This window comes from Peromyscus californicus, unplaced genomic scaffold, assembly GCF_007827085.1.
Source record: "Peromyscus californicus insignis strain IS unplaced genomic scaffold, ASM782708v3 Scaffold_3__1_contigs__length_106647218, whole genome shotgun sequence".
NCBI lineage: Eukaryota > Metazoa > Chordata > Mammalia > Rodentia > Cricetidae > Peromyscus > Peromyscus californicus.
This window is the reverse complement of record NW_026294551.1, coordinates 79,819,928-79,837,634: the sequence shown is the minus strand read 5'-3', so window position 1 is coordinate 79,837,634 and position 17,707 is coordinate 79,819,928. Positions and strand designations below refer to the sequence as shown.

The window sequence follows — 17,707 nt, the reverse complement described above, 5'->3', positions numbered from 1 at the left end:
CACTAGGCTGTCTCCTATAGTTGTTTCCCCCAGGACACAAAATTATACACATGCATGCTGAAACAGATATATAGATAGATAGATAGATATAGATATAGATATAGATATAGATATAGATATACATACATACATAGATACAACTAAACATTCGTATCTGGATACTTATGTACAAATATACACAGAGAGACAGTCAAACATGGAGACAAAACAATGCATAACAACACACATGAATACATTTAAACAGATAAATGTGCATGGATCCATATAGACACGCATAGGTCCATGCACACAAACACAAATGCATGTGTCTATACAGACACACATGCACAATATGGATATTGAGTGCTGTCCTCCCAGCGTTAGCATTATTTACACACAGCTACTTGAAAGTGCTTTTCCATTAATATACCTTCAGGACCTGCTCTGCCAGGTTATGTGAAAGATATAATCACAGAAGAGATTAATGGATGGTAGTATAAAGATTTTCCCCATCCCACTATCTCCATATCTCAGGATATTTACATTTAAATACTGGCCTACACCACCTTAACCAGTAAGAAAAATGGTGTATATTTAAAGTCAATATGGAGACTATTTCTTGTCTCAAATGATAACCATACCTATCTAACATGAGGATTAGTCAAAAATCTTAGTTGGAGGATGTCTCAGGCAAGTAAATGCTGCACAACCATCCATGAGGATATAAATTCAATCTCCAGCACCCATGGTTTTTTGTTTGTTTGTTTGTTTGTTTAAAAAAAGTGATGTGAGCCTGTAATCTCAGCACTGGCAAGGTAGAGGCAGGAGTATTCCCAGAGCATGTTTGACTACCCAATCTACAAGACTCTGTCTTAGAACATTTTGTGGAGAGAGAAATGGAGGAAGATAGCCGTGTCAAGTCCTGGCCTATATATGCAAAACACACACACACACACACACACACACACACACACACACACACACACACACACACGCACACGCACACGCACACGCACATGCACGCACGCACTCACGCACGCACAGGGTGGGGGAGGACGGGGAGGGACAACCTTGGTTGCATATGACAAAATACTGACTAAAAATACCTTGCCCAAAATGAAAATTATTAGGAAAATACAAGGTGAGTGGTGAGGGGGCCTTAGATCTTGTGGTACCAGGAAGTCAGAATCCATCAGGATAAGCTCCACCTCTTGTGTTTCCATCTTTGACTCCCACCTGCCATTTGATTCCCAGGGAGGAGTAATCAGTCTTCTCTAAATCAAGAAAGCATCCCAGAGAAAGAGACTGATGAGCTCAGGTTGGGTACCACACACCCATACCTGAAACAATCAACTATGGCCCAAGGGGCAGGATCCTCTGAGTGGCATCCTCCACTTGAAAGTCATGAGCAGAACTGATCTGTGGAGAGAGGTTTCTGAGCTGCAAAGTAGTTGATCTCCATCACAACTATTCCAGACCCTGACAGTAAAATCCTAAATTACATACAACCAAGACTGTCCACCATACTGGGGAGGGTCTGGATGTCCTCTGCCTTTCTCCTGTAGTCCCCCATGCTGGTCTCTGTTCCCCAAAGCCTGCTGTCTTAGCTCCTCTGCCTTCCCAGCAGTTATTCTTCTCTGGGTTCCCATAGACCTCACCACATCTCATTCTTCTTTGCCATTGTCTTCCAGTTAATCAATTCACTTTCTCATCCAATACTGTTGGATGTCTAACCATTACCAGGTGCCAAGCTTGGATTTTCATTGCCATTGTTTATCAGCAGAGGTGACACGTTATGATTGTATCTTCTGTGAACAGCTCAATATAGCTTTTCAAGCTGAAATTTATACTCTGTTCTTTATGACCTCTTTTGCCAAAAGCATTGGAGTTTTTTATTGTTTTCTTGTGTTTTTGTTATCTATAACAAGACAGTTTTGTACAGGAAAGGTTTGTCTTTGCAGTGAATACTCCCTTAAGACATGTCTTCCCATCCGATAGCAGCTGTCCATAGTTTATGCCTTGTGTCACTCACTCGTTTATTTGGTCACTGAGTATAGATGGAAGTTCTTCTCTGTGTGGTATGCAATAACATATTCCTGGAGGTTGAGGAGAAAATAAACATGAGGCAAGGGATGGGCTAGGCCTATGTGCTCTAATTGAGAATTAATGAATGAATGACACAGTCCATAAACAGCTCTACTGATAACTACTTTTGGAAATGATCAGGGGACAAAATCCTTCTTTTTCCAGTATTTCCTTAGAATATCAAACCAATACTTCATTAGGAAAATGTCACAGCAAGACCTTAAGATTTATCAGCCTCGAATAAAAAAAAAGAATATTCATCTACTTGGAAAGGGGAAACTCAATCTGCAAGGAATCATTAGTGTCCCATTCACATGCTCTTCCAGCCCAAGCCACGTTCTCATGTATGACAGAGGCTGTGGCAGGAAGGCTGTCCAGGGTGACTGGGGCTGTAGACTAGCTCCTCCTCCAGAGACAGAGGGAAGGGACTGCTTGTCACTCTTGTGGTTGTCTTGAAAAGGACTCTCACCAACCAGGAACTAGAAAGATTGGCAAGTGCCAGTAACTTTTAATAGCTTCAGATAGGATTCTCAGAAATGGAGAGTTCTTCGTTTGCATTCCAGGAAGGAGACCTCAGTCATTTAGCTCAGTGGCGGAAGTGTGGAAAACATTTGTTTTCACACTTTAGATAATCTAGTAAAGCATTTTTTCCCCTAATGAGTAAAGGGGAATGAAAAGACCTTTTCCAAGTCTACAGCATTTCTCCACACTGCTTCCTTAGTTGGCATGGTGCTCTACCAGCCTTGTAACCTCGCCTTAATGTGGTCCAGGATCAGCCTATAGAGAGGTGTCCCTGCCCCTGCTTTTCTGTGCTAATTCCAGGAATCTTCATGGTGGTCCCATGCCTGAGCACCATGGAGAAAAGGACTCAGCAGTAAGCTAGCATAGTGATGACTGGTCCCGCTCTTCTTTTTAACAGACATCTGGCTCATAGCAAAAACTGGATGAATACATGTGTTCTGTGTTAGAGGAAAGCCTGGCTGTTTCCTTTCCTTCCATGAGCAAAGGATTTCTTGAATGACAGAGGGGTTTCAAAACAATCTGAAACACGCTTCCTGTACTCTAAGAACTTATGACTGTGGGTCACTGTTACTTTATATCAGTGGTTCTCTACCTTCCTAATACTGTGACCCTTTAATACAGTTCCTCATGTTGTGGTGATCCCCAACCATAAAATTATTCTCATAATTTTATAACTACTTCTTAATTGTTATTCTGTTACTGTTATGAATCATTAATATAAATATCTGATATTTCCAATGGTCTTAGATGACCTCCTGTGAGAGGGCCACTGGACCCCCAGTAGGTCATGACCCACAGGTTGAGAATCACTGCTTTATGACATCAAGACCCTGTGTGACTACAAAATAATGTAGTAATGCTTTCAGTGTTTATTAACAAAAGAAATACAGATTGAACAAAGCTACTGTGTAATTGGTGACCTTTTGTGGGAATTAGTCATTTACCAATCTTGGTTAAAAACAGGGGTCTCGAAACAAAATGAATATGGAAAGGGAGGCAAATGGGGAGGATGGGAGGACAACACAGGTTTGAGTGAGATAAAATAGAATGCAGAGAGAAAATAAACAGGATTATTAAATACATGTATGAAATTGCCATAAACTAAATGTAACCACTTAAAATATAATTGATTTGGAAAATAATAATTATTATTACAATAATAATTAAGTAGAGTTCTCACAACATTTAAAAAGTAATGCTACATCTATGTCTGAAAGTTGGCTTTGCCCTACAGATAGCACTGTGGTTCATTAAGGGAGCTCAGGGACAATACAGCCTACCAACTAACAAACAAGAACTGCTGAGAATCTGACAATTTAAGAAGATGTTATGATTACATGTGAGTGGTTTGATATTAAGAATTGTCTAGGTTTAAAGAAGAGACTACTATGATGTGTGGTGAAGAGATGGGATATTAGGAGGTATAGTTGTTGGGCTTATATCTGAAAATGAAAAGTTTTAAGGATGGCCAACACAGAAAATTTGAGAATAAATCATTAAAAAGGCCCAGAGTCTCTGTTCTGTAGACAAACAACACTAAACACCTCCAGTAACAGATAAAAAGAAGCTCTGGAAATGAGGCAAACAGGAGCTCAATCGAGATGTGTGATCTTGGACATGTTCCTGGGTATCATCAACACTCAGTTTTCCTTCCAATAAAAGGGGACTAATTTGTTCTGAACACTTAGTAAAGTTAGTAAGATCAAATATGATAAAGTAAATAAAGGGTTTCATTCTGTGAATCAGAATTTTACCAAATCTCATTCTTTTCTTTTTTTCTAAAAGCCCACAAGGAAATGTGTCATGTGCCCATGGAATTGACTAGGACACTATAGTGATGGGGGTTCTTTTTTTCACAGGTAACAGAATTCTAGGTGACTGGTTCTAGGTAACTGAAACAAAAGAGAACTGCTCTAAAAACGTGGTATGGGAGGGAAAAGAAGGAAGAAGCATGTACTATGGCTCAGAGGATGAAAAGAAAGCTTGACAATTTGGGCTTAGAAACCACAAGGAGGAAACCAAGATGGAGATGAAGAATTGGAAGCAGTGATCACTTGATGGTCTTGTTTGATTTTCCTTCTTGTTTGATTTCCTAGAGTGAGTCATAGCACTCACCTCACAGAACCACAGTGGGAGAGTCTAACAGGCAGGACATCAAGATATGAGCAGGGAGATGAGGGGACTTCGGGGGCTTGTTTTGCAAAGAATGTGAAAGGGAAGATGAGTAAATGGGGCAATGGTCCACGACAATTTCAAAAGATAAAGCATGTACTTGTTCAACCAGTTTTATTGAACAACTTGATAATTCATTGTGAAAGTAATGGGAGGTAAACCTAGAAGAGTAAACCTGGAGGAACATACCAGGGGATCCCCCTCTATCCTGTTCTAGCTGTTGGGATATACTCCAGCCCAATTGCTTCAGCTTGAATTTCCTTGGTGCCCTTGACAGTGGCCAGCTTACTGTTTCTGGGACACAGGTCAGCAAAGAGTAATGCAACCTGAGAAGTTATTACACCCTGACGTTGAGCCTACTTTGTTTTGCTTTCAAAGGTATGATCATGGACACACCTGAACAAGACTGGGAACTGTGTGTTGTTTTATGGCTGTAGTAACTGTTTTATGTCAACAGCCACTTCCTCCTCTCTGAGTCCCATTCTCTTTCCTCAAGACTCAAGTCCAGATATCCAATAAATACTCAAATTCATTAATGAGTAAAGAATGAATGCATGAGACCTCAACTTTGAAGACAGTTTTTATGAATGAGCTATCCTAATTTAGTTATAGTGAATGAGCTATTAGTGTATCGCTCATTAGTGAATGAGCGATTCACTAATGAGCTGTAGTGAAAACATGACCACTTGGGTAGGAAAGAGCTTATTTCACCTTACAGCTTATCCGTGTAAAGGAAAATCCAGACAAGAAAAGGAAGCAGAGGCCATGGAAGAGTACTGCGTACTGGCTTACTCCTCTTGGCTTGCTAATTTTACTTTCTTATATACCCTAGGACTCCCTGCCCATGGATGGCACCACCCACTGTGGGCTGGGTCCTTCCACATCCATCAAGAAAATGCCCCACAGATTTTCCCACAGGCCAACCTGATGGAGGTGATTCTGCAACGGAGGCTCCCTCTTCCCAGATGACTCCAGCTTGTATCACATTGACAAAAGCGCTAACTAACATAAAAGTCAAAGAATTCCCATAAAAGAAGTGGCCTCTTCCTACAAATGAAAGTTAAGATTGGACCTGGTTTTATCAGGATATTGCTGGGATGACAGTAAGTTGATGGGTGAACAATAATCAGTATGATATACCCATTGACTCAGAAATCCATGATGTTGATACAGAATACACTAAAGAATATACAATCATTACTATACCTTAAAGATGCCAGGAAAGATCATCAAAGATTTTTGCTGTATTTTGCTGATAATTCCAACTTAGCATTTATTATACTTAGTTTTATCGGAGAGTATGCAGAGGGAAACAGAGCTAAAATAAACAAGATTTCAAGGGGAAATAAAAGACTGTACCTGGGACTGTCCTGGTTGTGTTGGACAGTCTTTACAGTGATGTCTATCACTACATCATCTCCCATATACTTTCCTTAGAACACTCTCTCCAGCGCCCACTTCATCCTCTGAAACCATGGTGGCATGACTATTGAAACAAGGCATTCAGGGATTTGCCCTAGAGAAAGATTACAGTCTTCCAGAAGCTGCACAGACCTAGGCATGCACATGTGATGTGGACACAGCACTGTGAGGCAGAACCATAAATATAAAAGGGCAGCTAACTCTAGTTGGCTGAGGTGAAAGGGTTTACCAGGATTAGGTGGGTTTCACAGAAGAGATAGTTTAAAAAAACAAAAGACACAGATAAAATGAATTAAAAACCCCCAAAGACTATTTTCTGGGCCATTTTTAATGCCAAAATGTCTACCCTTAACCCTTTATGGCTACTGTACTTTCAAGTACAAATATACTTGGGAAAGGCAGCATTGTAGTGCATATTACTAGAAGTGAGTTTATAGGTTCTCCACAATATATTAGGGAATGAATCATTCCATTATATCTATTACATAAGTGAAAACAGAAAAAGGAATAAGGCTAAGAACTCAGACAGTAATCTTTCCTCCATGCACCGAAATAAGACTGTGATTCAAGAGTGACATTGCTGGAGTCAGTCGTCTTAAGGACAAAGCTGCCTTCCTTCCTTCCTTGCTGCTTGCTGATGGCCCAGGGAAGGCATGACTTCTACCTGAGTCTTAGTTCCTTTGGCTGTAAAATGAGGGTAGTCAATGGAACCTGCCTGACAGGACTAATCACTAAAGAAACAGCGTGTATAAAATACTTGATGGTTGGCCTATAATAAGCACTGAATAAATGCTACAGAAATCATCATAATAGGAGAGTGAAAGGAACAAGCTATGATGGTGATGCCAGCAACAGTGACGTCAGTGATGTGAGCTGTTATCCTCACTGTTACATACCAACCAGGGGACGATGCTCGTTTTATCCTCATCTGTACACTTGTCCAAATCTCCTAAAGTTACTATGGGAACTTAGGAGCATGTGCCTGGCACAGAGAAAGTATGCAAGAGAGGTTGATCTGCCCTAAAGCCCTGCAGAGACATGCACTTTGCTCTGAAAGGGCCAAAGAGCAGCAGCTTAGGGAAAAGACCAATTCACCATTAATAAATTGATTGGATGAGCTTTGCCCAGGAACTATGATAACCTAGGGGTTGGTGAGGTGAGCCCCACCCCAGCTGGGAAGAGAATCAAAGTTGTTGAGCTTGGTTGACATTGGGTGGCCTGGTGATTATATCCATCCTTCCACAGTCACAGACACTTCCCTGGAGGAACCATAGCTTGTCCTTACAGGCAAAAAGGGCCACATAGTCATGTTTAGAGGAAATGGTTTGAGGGGTTTGCAGGCTAGCTCAGTGGTTAAAAGAGCATGTTCTGCTCTTTCAAAACACCCAAGTTTTGTTGCGAAGGCTCACAACTGACCACCCAAAGGGATACAACATCCTCTTCTGGCCTCTTAGGATACCTGCACACACATGTCCGTACCACAGACACATACTTTTAAAATAGTAATAATAATAATAATAATAATAATAATAATAAAAAAAATATCTGAAAAAGCAGTTTTCATTTCAGAAAGTGCAGGATTCAACCAAGGGAACAGAGAGAGCAAGGTCAGCCCTCCTAAAGGAGATGAAGAAAGAGGACCCATGGACAGTGCTCAGACAGGAGGAAGAGAGAAAGGATACAGCAGAAGCTTCACCTTGAGCAAGCACAGGGGCAAGAGGCTCAAACTTCACTATGGCCATGACTGGAGCCCCAAAGGGTGCGATTCGGTAGGCAGCAGGGACTCAGAGTGGCTGCAGGATTACTAGCTCTCAGACCCCGCTGCCCCTCCTCTCTGAAACCCAGCAACAAGCTGAGTGGTTGTGGGTCAGCGCCTAAGCGCACGGCTTAATCAGGAGCGCAAAAACAGCTGACAAATGACGGAGTGACTTGTCATCATCTCAGGACTCACTGTTTATCCCTGAAAGAATCAATACCTGGAGGGGCGAGAGCCATATTTTTAGAAACTCCTGTATGGGAAATTTATTTCAAGTGAGAAGAGAGTTTATTCATGTTGGCACCCCCATGGGTGCAATGGACAGTATATTTACACAAAGATAGAAAATGCTATCGTTTCTTCAAAATCAAATTGCCCCTTGGAACAGCTGTAGCTGACAACTCTGAGTGATAAGTTTACTCACTCATATGCTCCCAACTCTACCCAGGAGCCGTTCCCACCACTGCCTTCAGCCCTGCTGACTTCTGTTTACGCAGAGTGACAAACATTGCAAAATTCTCCCATACAGATTCTATCTTCTAAGGCTCCGGCGATCAAGGCAGGGTTGGTGATACTAGCTCCATTTGACAGAGGAAGAAACCAAGGCTCCATAGTTTAGCACAGGATTATTTGGTGGGGACTAGAGTTGGAAAGCAATACCTATCTCCTCATCCCTAAGTATGTTTTAGCTGTGTTATAGCTGAAACAACTTCAAGAAAGGAGAGTTTTCATCAAAGCAACACAAGTGAAAATGATATAAATATTGAATGAGAAGAAATATCTTTGCAACTGGCCTTTTCAGGTGTTTCTAAAAAATATTTAAACTGACATTCAGAAATGTTCAAGACAGGCTGGGAAAGAGGGTTCAGTAAGTAGCATGCTTGCTACAAGGATGTAAGGACCTGGATTTGGCTCCCAGCACCTATGTGAAAAGTTGGGCATAGAAGTGTTTGCCTATAATCTCAGTGCCAGGGACAGTGAGATAGGAAGAGATGTAGCACCTGCTGATCAGCTAGTCTAGTTTAATCAGTGATTCAGTAAGAAACCTTGCCTCAAAATACAATAAATAAGGCGTAGAGCATTGAGGAAGGCATAATATATTGACCTCTGACCTCCACACACACATACATACATGTACATACACTGTTTGAAGAAATAGTCCAGATATGTGACCACTAACTCATTTTTGAAATGCAAGAATGTGTGCAAATATGCATACATGTATATGTTTGTGGCTATTTCTAAACCCTGGAAATAGATGCATAAGCATGTTGACTGTTGGCCGTAGCTGTCTCTAGTTACTGTACTTATCACCCTTTTTTTTTTCCTGCTGTTAGTATTGTTTAAAGAGAGTGTCTTGCTGTGTAGCCAGCTTGGCATTGAACTTGTGACTCTCCTGCCTCAGCACACTGAGTGCTGGAATTACCATCTTTAGCATGAAAAGCCCACCTTTTCCCTCTCGCATTTCTGTATTACTCAGTATGGTGGCCACTAGCCACATGTAACTAAAGTTTAGTTTAAATTCAATTAAATTTGAAAAATAATTCCTGGGTCAAACCAGCATACTTCAAATGCTCAGTGGCCACACCTCACTGATGGCTTCCGTATCAGATGATGCAGACTTGGATTATCCATTGTTGGGCAGCTCTGGACTACACACAAACCGCACACTGCCAGAGAAACATAGTCAGTACAACCACATTCCTCTTTTATATTTTTTATTCTTTGACAGTTTCATACACTTATACCATGAATATTGATCGTATCCACTCATGACTATTCCCTTCAACTCCTCCCTAATGCCCTCCACCCAATCAATCTCCCTCCCAACTTCATATCTTTATTTACTATTATTAATAACCCCCTGAATCCAATTAGTGCTGCATGTATGTGCATAACCTGCTCCATGGGAGGGATTTTATGCCTGGTACTGTAAACCTGGTCCAAAGCCTATGACTATGATGATCATTGGCCCTAGATAGGAACCTAGAGTTGTTTTTGCAGAATGTTCATGCTATCAAGCTGCATTCTATGACATGGCCTTGTACAGCTTGGGTCCCAGGACACAGACTAGGGATAATAAGGAAATGAAGAAATAAACAATGAACAATAAGGTTGGGATCAAGTCATCTAGGCTCTCAGATAGGGAAGGCGTAGCACCTAGGAAGCTCAATGTGTTTATTATATACAACTAAACAAGGTAGTAGATACAATTAACTGCATACAGTTGAACAAAGAAACAGGTTATTACATATAAACAAGGAGGCAGGGTTATGATACACAGCTAAACAAAGAGGCAGGTTTAGCTAATCTGGGTAGGAGGAGTCTCTGTAGGGGACTAGTCTTTAAGCCATAAACATGGAAAGAATACCTATGTGGAGATTTTCTACATACACTATCAACATTCACACCCACACCAGAGGAAGGTTTTGCTACTTCCCTGTGTTTGAGGCGTTGATCTTTGATGTGGCTGCGCCCACATAAACAATATAGATTCACTCAGAACTTCATTTTCTCCCTACAATTCTAAATATATATATGTTTATATTGATAGATTTGTGTGCTTTCAGCTTTGGTTAGGGAAGCTTCTTTTTTGCAGTGGGTAATGGTTAATGAGGATACTTGTAACTGGTCAAAATAGCAAATACATGTATGTATGTAGCTATGGGTGGGTCATCTATAGCAGCCTCCCACCATCCACTGCTCAGGGAACATCATGGAAGAAGGAGGCAGCAAGAATTTGTGAGCCTGTGGATGGGAGGAGAGCTAGGAAATGCTGATGTCTGCTACATCCACCTTCCTTCAATCTACTCCCAACTCTGTGTTCCCATTGACTTTCTTCTCCTTAATGAAGACTTAACTTTAACCTAGCATGCTGCCAGGATCACAGTGTGGCAAAGCACGGTGGCCTCATTTGTAATGCCCATAGCAGCAATTAGCTCTCCCCATGATCCTATGAAGACTAAATCCCTTTGACGCAACCGCCTCACAGGGTTCTCTCTTTTGCAGGAGGTGCAGTTCCAACCCGAGTACTTCCACAGTACCATCATATGTGAGAGGCCCAACAACCACCTCAGCAAGTTTAAGGGTTATATGTAAGTACTTAAGACCCCTGGGCTACTGGTAAACACCTGCTCTGCTGCTGGAAAAATATATTTACTTGAAATGACCAGACAGTTGAGTCCAGATCCTGAGGTTAAGATTGTCGAGTTTTAAAGACCTGGGCTTGAGGCATAGGTCTCCCAACAATAAGCTGGATTGGTTTGCTTACCTGTCAGTTTCTCAGGTGCCAGCTTTGCAGAGTAAAATTTATAATACCTGTGTCACAGGACTTCTCTTCCCTGAAAATCAAAGTGTCTATCACATGCAGAACTCCGATTAGCAAAACTGGGAAAAATTAAATGCCCAGTTAATCACAGATGTCTATGTCTGAATTCTTGCTATTCTTCCACCTCAGAATTTTACTATAATTCTGGCCCACATCAGACAGCTGACCTACTTGCAAAGTAAGAGTCACAAGCATGGATATAAGCAAATGTCTAGCCTTGTCCACTGCTACAGCAGTTCTCAGAGCACTTTCGCAGAATACCATCTTATGTGGTCTTTACAGCCACCCAAGGAAATGAAGACCATGGTCTCCATGTTTCAGATGTGGAATCTTATGCTCTAGATGTCTGGATTTGCCCTAAGTTTCACAGCAGGTACCAAACAACCCAGCCTTGATGTGGTTTTGATTGCCCTGCTTCACAGAGTTCAACCGTGTTGGGCCCACTCCTCACCAAAAGGGTTCCAGGCAACCGAGCGGGTTCTTCCCGCAGACAGGGTCTCAGCCCTTCTATGCTGTCATGAGGAGGAATACAAGAAGGGAAAAAGAAGAAGACAGAAGATGCCAGCAGAAGCCTTGAAACTTTGCTTTTCAAATACACAGGAAGGGCTGATGGAGACAGGTAGAGAAGGACGTGAGCTGGGGAAGTGTTCTTTGTGTGCATCTGTCAAAGAAGAAGCCGTTCATTGTCTCTGGCAAGCATAGTCGCCTTCATGCCTGAGTTGATGGATTTGGTTCCTCCAAGTCACCTGTGTCTTGAACCGTTCTATAATTTCCTAGCAATCAGCTTGATGGCCTGCTTTTTTCCCATGGCTCTTTCTCCATCAAACTCATGCTTGCTAGCAGCTAGTCTGTCTCACAGTCAACCTGGGCTCAGGCCTGCCTACCTCACACAGACTTCAGACAGCACTGGCCCCAGCTCTCCTTATCTTAATACCCCTTATTTCTGACCATTGCTCTTAGAGACCTGCCTTTCCCTACCTCCCAGCCTCAAGGATAAGCCTTGGAAGTCCAACTGGCCAGCCCATGGTCAACCCAAAGATCGTAGAAGATTCTACCATCTGGACCTATATCCCCATCTATGTCAGACAAGGAAAAGACTTTTAGACCCAGCACCCACAAACCAAATGTCTAATAATCCTGTTTCCTCAAAGCCTCCATTGGGTCTCCTCAACTGAGGAATCCTCTGTGATTACACAGATTAGCAAGATAAACAGCTTTTTATTATCTACTTGAAGATTAATGAGCTTGAGATTTTAAAATGCAACCATTTGGGCTGGTGGGGTAGTTTAATTAGTAGAGTCTTTGCCTAACATATACATGCTCTTGAGTTTAATCCCCATAACCATATAAACCTGGGATAGTAACATACATATGTAACTCTAGCACTTGGAAGATGGAGGCAAGAAGGATCAGAAATGCAAGGTCATACTCAGCTACATAGCAAATCTGAGGCCAGCCTTGGCTACATGAGACCTTGTCTCAATAAATGATTGATTATTTAAACAAATAAATCTCTGTAGGACCTCAGTTCTCACTCTGAGACGATATCCTTCTCCTTAATTGGGAGTCTTTTGGCAATGTCTGGAGGCAGTATTGGTTGAAGCAGCTGGGAAACTGTGCCACTGGCCTTTTGTAGACAGAGTCCAGCGTACCACCCAACATCCTACAATGGACAAGAAAACCCCCACAATAAAGAACTGTCCTGCCTAGACATAAATGTTGCATGTTAACCACAATCATCTTTGTCCACAAAGAGCACCCAGTGGAACAGCAGCCATGAGACAGCTAAGCCTTTTTTCCCACCTATCCAAAAATGGGCACTGTGAGTGAGAGAAGAAGCTGGCTCTCCCCTGCGCTATTACTTCAGACTGTCATAAATGACAAGCCATCAGCAGTCTATCACCTGTGACCCAGAATCCTAAGATAGCCAGTATACTAAGTTTGTGTCCTTGGAAAAAAAACTCAGCCTCTGTAAGCTTTAGCTTTTATACAATGACTCTGCTAACCTTCCAGAGCCATGCAGAATAAAATGTAATCATGTAAGTGAACATAGTTTATACGCAGAATAAGGAATTGTTAGCATTTAAAGGGATACTGAAGTTGGCATGGTAACACATGCCTGTAATCTCAGTATTTTGTGAGGTTAAGGAGGGATGATCATGAGTTCAAGGACAGTTTGAACTACATAATAAGACTCTATCAAAAAAAGAGAGCATCTTTCTCAATTACACATCTGACAGAGGATCAGATGCTCATCAGAGAAGTTTCTTCTTGAAGTACCTGGAAATTAGCACAGAGACCCACAACCAGACAGTATGCAAAGAGAGAGTTTGGAGCACTGAGCCTTGAATGAGCTGTTTTTATCAAACCCTCCCCTCAAGACTCGGGGATCTACATGGAAGAAAAGTCAGAAAGATTTTAAAAGCCAGGGGTAGGGATAACTCCATCCCTGGAAAAATCATCTTCCCGAACAGTAAAACTGACGCACACATCGATTCACAGAGATGGAGACAGTACACACAAGACCTACAAGTTCAAACCGGACAAAAATCCTAGACACAAAGTCCCACCCACAACAAGAAGCTGTTTGTAGTTGTAATTGTTTGTAATTGTAACCTTTTGCTGGCAGAGGTTAGAATCAGTCTTCTTCAGTAGGGGCACTGGGTATATCAACCACACTTCAGGGCAGGCCCCATGCTCAGTAGTAGTTGGTCAAGACCAAATGAAGTCCATGCTTTTTGGGTTCTTTTTGTTTTGATTTGGTTTGGGTTGGTTTTTGTTTTTGTTTGTTTGTTTTTTCCTTTGTTTTTTGTTTTTGTGTTTTGTTTTTCTTTGAAAGAGAAAAAAACATGAAGTTGGGTGGAGGGGGAGGGGAGAAGTTCTGGGAGCAGTTTGGGAAGGGGAAAGAATTTAATCAAATATATTCAATGAAAACATGTTTATCAATAAATAAAGAGAATTGTTTGATAACTCAATAGGTGCATTAAGTATGAACATAGCATGAAAGGACAAGATATTTAATCAAAGACGTATTCTGTCACTTACTAGATCTTTGAATTTGCCTCCATTGTCTTTCCTATAAAGTGGATATGATAGCATGACCTGGCTTATAAATTGCCTTCAGCTTAATTAACACATAGAAAAAGTCACAGCTGTGCATATGAAAATGAAGTATTGACGAACCACAGGGAAAAGAGATTCAGTGTTAAGATTATTGCTTCCCTGTTCTCCCAATGTTACAATTAAATAGAATATTATAGTTAAACCTGCTGCAAACCCAGGGAAAAGGAGTCAGGTTAGAATGCTATGCTGAAGGTAACAGATGGATGGAGTCATTCTGGATCAGAAGTTTCTAGCATGAAGTGGAAAGCTGAAATACCTCCTGAGGTCCCAAGAAGAAAGACACATCTGTAGTTGGACAAAGGGCCACTGTGCCCTCCTTGGAGGTCTGCGTACTTTATGAGAGACTGAGTAAAGGAGGGAGTGTTTGGGAAGAGAGACTCTGAGAATGAGATAGCTCAGATGTGAGAAGGCTGTAACCCACCCCTTCTTACTTTAACTTCCAACATTCACCTCATGATATAAAAAGCAGGAAGATCTAGCATCTTCTATGGACCAGGATGCTCAGCTACTATGGCTCTGGTCCCCAGCAGCTAGGTGATGGAGGAATATGAACACTGTTCAAAGGAGACACAGCACCAGACCTCAAAGGTCCAGAAGCCCATTCCCCAAACTTTATCCCTGCATCCAGTTTGAGGGTGAGAATTGAAATCTAGGATTTTGTTTTTCAGCAGAGTTCTGCCTTTAGTGGGTTAATGAGGTGTTCCTCAGAAGAAATAATTCCCTTCTGATGGTCCAGCCTCACCCAGGCCTACTGGGAGCAATGGTGAGATTCATCTGGACATAGAGATAGGATCCCCAAGAGCAGCAGTAGCCCTTGAAATGTAGAAAAGGGGGAAATGAATTGCTTTTACTCACAGCTTCTAGTTCTGTTATACTGATCAGAAACCACATAAACAGACCAAGAGAAAGGACACTGCCTAACTTTCACTCCTTGTTCCCAGGGAGCATCCTGACCAGACCAGGACTGGCTTTGGCAGTGAGAGTCTTCTGCTCCGAGGCTGCACCATCCGAAACACCGAGGTGGTGACTGGCATCGTCATCTACGCAGGTCTTTGTCTCTGCACAGTTTCCTTTCTCCAACCTGCCTTAACACTCCCCTCTCCGGCCTTTCTTCTAAATTCATCTTCAGACAGTGGAAACTCGCAGGCTCTCCTGGGGGCAGAGCCACACAACTTCCCACTTCTCAACTAAGCCACAGAGGCTGGGAGCCACGGGAACTCACTCAGGCCACAGGAGACATAATGAGATGCTGAGTCCATACGATGTAATCCACTAGGTAGGGAGAAGGACTCAGTTAATCACCCCAGTGGTGGCTTGGGGACAGAAGTACAAGCAGATCTTCAGAATAACCTCACCAAAAGATAGGAAAAATATGTGTCTACTTTAGAGATTCCTGATAATCAAACGGCCTATCCCATGCAAGTCACCTAGTGCTATATCAAGTGAAGGGAAGGCTGGATAAACTTCAGTTACTGTGTTTGTTTGTTTGTTTGTTTGTTTGTTTTTTCCCAGCTATGTTTCCTTTATCCACTGTATGGCTCTAGATATGGAGATGTTTTAATTACTGTACTACAATAGCTGAGGCAGGCAAGCTTTCGAGAAAAGGGGTTTAATTTAGCTCACAGTGTTGGGAGGTGTATGGACCTGGCGCAGGTATTGGCTCATCTCCGCTTAGGACCATCTTGCCTGTGTCCTGTCATTATGGCGGAATCCCCTTGTCACCGAGAGACTAGAGTCTTCCAGAATCAGCTCTAGTGTGGAGGTATGGGCTTCTTCTCACAGCAAACATTTATTGAGCCCCTTCTACCTACCGAGAGCTAAGTGGAGGAGCACACACACATGGAAAATACGATGTTGCATTGGCCATTAATGATGATGGGGGCCGGCCATTGGCACTGAATCATTGGAAGCAGGGAGGAACATGGTTCCTGAATGTGGGCAAAGGACTTTTGGTGGTTCTCACACCCAACACATACACTCACCCTCTGAAATTGAGCCTCAGTGAACTCTCCTTCCATACGTCGCTTTGGTCATGGTGTTTTGTCATGGCAATAGGAAAGTAACTAAACTGGCAGTGGTGGCGCACGCCTTTAATCCTAGCACTCAGGAGGCAGAGGCAGGCAGATCTCTGAGTTTGAGGCCACAGCCAATTTCAGGACAGCCAGAGCCATTATACAGAGAAACCCTGTTTCAAAAAACCAAAAAGAAAAGAAACTAAAAACAGAAGGTGAGGCGGGGCAGCAGTGGCACACACTTTTAATCCCAGCACTGGGGAGGCAGAACCAGGCAGGGTTCAAGGGCAGCCTGGTCTACAGGACAGGCACCAAAACTACACAGAGAAACACTGTCTCAAAAAACAAACAAAACAAAACCAGAAAGAGAGAGAGAGAGAGAGATTGATTGATTGATTCTGGTGGAGGGCCCCGGGCCCTGCTGGCCTCATAGTCCATGCCTGCCAGGGATTTAGCAGGAAAAGCAGCCTTTGTTCTGGATGAATCAGGCCAGCTGTTTGTGAAAGGCCAGCCCTACTCTTCTAGGTGCCCCATACCAGAAGGCACTTGGCTGTCCGTGCAGGTCACCAGTGGGAGGAGGGGCAGTGCATTATCAGCATACAGAACAATGGGCTTTTCAGATGTGGTGATATGTCTTAGCATTGAAACACAATTGGCCTGCAATACATTACCTTCTTTGGGATTAAAAAAAAAAAAAAAAAGCTCTGATAAATAAAATTAAAATTCAGCAGAGCAGCTGATGGGGTTGAGGTTGAGATTTTAGTGGAAGATACTCGTAGACTGAGGAAAATTGGTAAAAATGCTTGTCACATAAGCACTTTAAAGCATATAAGCTTGTCCAGTCGCAGCATACATGTAGGAAAGCCAGGGTGTGCCTGTAACACCAGGGCTGAAGGCCTGCTGGCCAGACACGTAAGCCCCAGATTTAGAGAGAGATCTTGTCTCAAAAAATAAAGTGGAGCCAGACTTGGAGGGGTACAACTTTAATCCCAGCACTTGGGAGGCAGAGGCAGGTGGATTACGGGGGGAAAAAAACGCACAGGAAGTAGTAGAGAGAGCCTTGGAGCTTGGCGGTCTCTTTTGGTTTGGCATCAGGAAAGAGAGTCTCTTAGTCACTAGCTAAGGAGGAAGGTCAGCTGATTGCTTCTCAGCCTCTCTGAGCTAGCATGTTTTCATCCCAGTATTGACTCCGGAGAATTTATTGGTAAAGACTTAAGAAACTTAGCTAAAAACTATGTTTGGCTACAGAGGCAGAGGTGGTTCTGGCGGGACACAGGGCAGAGGGGCAGTGATTGAGGAGCTGCGGTC

General features: G+C 42.5%; 1 protein-coding gene across 5 annotated transcripts in view; it reads left to right on the top strand.

The window, feature by feature from the left end:
* Atp10b (ATPase phospholipid transporting 10B (putative)) overlaps positions 1-17,707 on the top strand; it is a 239,522-nt gene that overhangs the window by 159,017 nt on the left and 62,798 nt on the right. For all 5 annotated transcript variants that reach the window (XM_052758459.1, XM_052758456.1, XM_052758458.1 and 2 more), the window contains 2 exons: positions 10,946-11,031; positions 15,329-15,435. In XM_052758459.1, coding sequence (XP_052614419.1) covers positions 10,946-11,031; positions 15,329-15,435 — 193 coding nt within the window. The remainder of the gene's footprint in view (positions 1-10,945; positions 11,032-15,328; positions 15,436-17,707) is intronic.